The sequence below is a fragment of the Nicotiana tabacum genome, chromosome 3 (genome assembly GCF_000715075.1).
Source record: "Nicotiana tabacum cultivar K326 chromosome 3, ASM71507v2, whole genome shotgun sequence".
Taxonomy (NCBI): domain Eukaryota; kingdom Viridiplantae; phylum Streptophyta; class Magnoliopsida; order Solanales; family Solanaceae; genus Nicotiana; species Nicotiana tabacum.
This window is the reverse complement of record NC_134082.1, coordinates 12476794-12480724: the sequence shown is the minus strand read 5'-3', so window position 1 is coordinate 12480724 and position 3931 is coordinate 12476794. Positions and strand designations below refer to the sequence as shown.

The window sequence follows — 3931 nt, the reverse complement described above, 5'->3', positions numbered from 1 at the left end:
TACTGGTTAATGATAAGAGACAGGAGCAATACTTTCCCAAACGTATTATTTATATTAAATTAAGTAATTTAATTTTAGCAATGATAAATTATAATAAAAATAAAATTCATGTTGTTATTTGATAAAAATAATTTATACGCACAATAAAGTTTAATTTTAATTGATTTGAAATAAAATATGATAATGGATAAAATAAAAAACTTGACGAGCAAAGATTCAAAGAATAGTACAAATTTCCTAGATTTTTAAAATCGAGAATCTCCACGTAGCGTATTATTTGCCGCACTTTCACACTAGAAATCTTATATACTCTTTAGAAAAAAAAAGTTTCAGCAGTACAAGTCTTCCTCAACATTGCCCATTTCAAAACTCCCATTTTCCTCCATTGTTTCCTTCGTTTCTCTCTCTTTCTACACCTTTCTCTCTCCTCTCCGGTAAGTTATACACACATAAATCTCTCCATACGGCCATCCGTACATGTATGTATTTGTAAATGTATGTATTTAGGTGTGTGTATTATATGTATCTATGTGTGGCGGATCCAGTATTTGAACTTTATGTGTTCGAGTTAGGGATTTTACCGCAATTCATTTGATTTGCTAGGTTCAAAACCATTCTTTTTTTTTTTGTTCTTATTTTAGTGATTTTTTTACACTTTGTATCTGCCCCTGATGTTTGTGTGTGTGCATGTCTCTGTGTGTGTGTGTAGACATTGGCGTTTTGTGTGTGTATTTTGCAGTTAGGGTTTTTATGGGGCTAATTTGATTGGTTAATTGCGGATCTAGATGATATTTATTGATATGCGTCTTGTAGGTTTTAATAGAGAAGATAACAAAATGGGGAATAGAGTGGATCACGAGTACGATTACCTGTTTAAGATCGTATTGATTGGTGATTCTGGAGTTGGGAAATCGAACATTTTGTCCAGGTTTACGCGAAATGAGTTCTGTTTGGAGTCCAAGTCCACTATCGGAGTTGAGTTTGCCACCAGAACTCTTCAGGTCAGTACTAATTTCGTTTAAGATCTTAATATGGTGATGTTCTATTAGTTTTACCAAATAATTGTATTAATGTCATTTGTTAACCTGTTATTTTTGGCTAAGTGAGTTTGATAAGGTATATCTGGTCCCAAACCGCTAAAATTAGCAGTAGTGGAGCCAGAAATTTATATAAGGGGATTCAATAGATTGTTGAGATTTAAACTTGTAAAGCAACTTCCGAACCCCCTTTACCACTTACTAAAAAATTTTCCTATGTCAAGGAAATTCAACAATTTATATATGTTTACTACAAATCGTTCGTTTTTACCCTATTTGGAAAATATAATTTTTTTACTACCTTCCTTTTACTAGCCCCGCTCCTAGGTAAAAGAGGAGGATGTTTAGTAGGTTGACAGTCAGTGAAAAAATAGTCAAATGGATATAGAAATTCATATGGTCGACTTGGGACTTAGACTTGATTGATTGAAAGAATGCTAACCTATTGAATGATCGATGATATGATATCGGATTAGCTGCGTTTTTGTGTGGTGATGGATGAGGACATAGAGATTAGTGAAGTGAGAGAACTGCTGATTTTGTGCATTGATTCTATTCAAGTTGCAAATTAAAAGGATGAATACAATTCAGATGTATGAGCTGATGATTGCTTTCTTATTCATGTTTTGTATTCCCACTCTCGAGGGCATGTACATTTTTGGTTAAAATTACCCATTACCGTTTGGTTTTCTGCATAAATAGGCAATCAATAACTCAAGCATGGTCATCATGTATTACGAACATGCATAAAAATTTGTTTCTTTCTATGGTCTATATGCAAGATAGGTATGAAGAAGTTTAGTAATGGAGTTTCCTGTATAATGTTGGCAATATTTCTTTCAGAACTTATCTATTTATACTTAAAGAAAAAAGTTGTAGCCGTTGTGACTTGGAAATTGGCAACTAACTATCATATAGTGGCGCAATATAACACTGATTTAAACAATCTGCTTCCGAGGAAAAAAGTTGGCGCCGTTATGACTTGGAAATTGGCAACTAACTATCATAGTGGCACAATATAACACTGATTTAAACAATCTGCTTCCGAGGAAAAAAGTTGGAGCCGTTATGACTTGGAAATTGGCAACTAACTATTTTAGTGGCGTAATATAACACTGATGTTTTGTATGCCTTTAAAACTAAAAGGTCCAACAGCGAGACCAGATATCTCTCTGTAATTGGAAATTTGAATGTTCTAGTGGTTCTTATTTTGTCATATCATGACCAAATACTCTTAAGTTCTCGATTTTATAAATATGCTCCTCCTACACAATCCTTTTGTTGGGGAAATGTAAATGCAGGGCTGAAACAGACTTATTGGTCTTTTAGCAACACTTCTGGACTAATTATTGACTTCATGATACAGGTAGAGGGAAAGACAGTCAAGGCCCAAATATGGGACACTGCAGGCCAAGAAAGGTACCGAGCAATTACCAGTGCTTACTACAGAGGAGCAGTTGGTGCACTCCTTGTTTATGACATAACAAAGAGGCAAACATTTGACAATGTTCAGAGGTGGCTACGAGAATTGAGAGACCATGCAGATTCTAACATTGTAATTATGATGGCTGGAAACAAGTCCGACCTTAACCATCTTAGAGCAGTCTCCGACCAGGATGGTCAAACTTTAGCTGAGAAGGAAGGACTGTCATTTCTTGAGACATCGGCATTGGAATCAGTTAACATAGATAAGGCTTTTCAGACTATACTGACGGAGATATACCATATCATAAGCAAGAAGGCATTGGCTGCTCAGGAAGCAGCCGCAAGCACTACCCTTCCTAGTAAAGGTACAACCATCAATGTCAATGATACTTCTGGAGATGTGAAGAGAGGCTGCTGCTCTACCTAAGTTAGAGTTTCAATGAGGAATTAAGAATCGGTAGGGAGCACAAAACTTTCTTCTTCTAATTTTTTGGTTTATTTTATTATTATTCAAAGCAAGAGATGTAGATTACTTTCTTGATTGTACAAGACAAAGAGGTTGTGAATGTTAATTGTCTAGTGATTTAGGAGGATCTATCATATGAACTGCTTAACTATTTCCTTTAGAAAATGACCTATACGGGTGATGTTGGGAAGAACAGATCTGCTATCTAATGTCTTCAAGGTTACTTGGTATACAGAGGATTCAATTAAATTCTAGCATTTTCATTGTACTGTTTTGAGTTTTCTTGTTCTGGTAATTCAATTCTAGCATTTTCATTCAATACAAGGTACGCGTATTTGTGAAGATACTGATGTACAGGCCTCCTACACAGAACTTCAGAGTTTTATTTCTCCTCTCATAATATTTTCTAGCCTTCTTCTGACTTTTTGGCTTAGCGCAAATGCCTCCTTTGTTGATCTGGTTATATATAGTCTTCTCCAGAGGGATTTCTTCAGAACTTTCACCGCTGAAATATTGAAAGTTTGGTTTATTTTGCACACAGAAGTAGTTTGGTTCATCCGTTTAACCTTTGTAAGGTGCTGATAGAATGCAATAGAAGTAATATACTACAAATATAAAGTCAGTCATATATATGAAATCTGGAAATAGAGTAATCCAGATTGAAGACTTTCTGTAAAAGCACTTTGATGTAAATACATAACCAAATCCACTAGTAAATAACAAAATATATCCCTTTCTCCAAGTGGATTGCATGACCAAGTCATGACAAGTGGTCGGCCAACAACTTGGTTAAAGTTAACCTCTCAAAGTCGCATGCTGCATAATTTGTTTATACCAATTTGTATGAACTCTGATTAGTACCCAAGGGAATAATTAGAAAGTTCTTTTTTGCCTTTTGCCCCCGAGCTTTAATTTAGTAGTAAGAGTATAACATGTGATGTGTGGGTTAAGCTACATTACGAGTTCGAATTCTGGTGAAGAAGAATAGAGGGATGAGCATTAT

General features: G+C 35.1%; 1 protein-coding gene across 2 annotated transcripts; it reads left to right on the top strand.

The window, feature by feature from the left end:
- The first annotated feature begins 277 nt into the window (after nucleotides 1–277).
- On the top strand, nucleotides 278–3158 carry LOC107801049 (ras-related protein Rab2BV). Of its 2 annotated transcripts, none has more exons than XM_016624311.2 (3): nucleotides 278–434; nucleotides 814–1001; nucleotides 2404–3158. In XM_016624311.2, the coding sequence occupies exons 2-3, from the start codon at nucleotides 837–839 to the stop codon at nucleotides 2887–2889; spliced, it is 651 nt and encodes a 216-aa protein (XP_016479797.1). In that variant the 5' UTR covers nucleotides 278–434; nucleotides 814–836; the 3' UTR covers nucleotides 2890–3158. The 2 variants fall into 2 exon arrangements, with proteins under 2 accessions (XP_016479797.1, XP_016479798.1); XM_016624312.2 differs by having other exon boundaries at nucleotides 324–479.
- The last annotated feature ends 773 nt before the right edge of the window (nucleotides 3159–3931 follow it).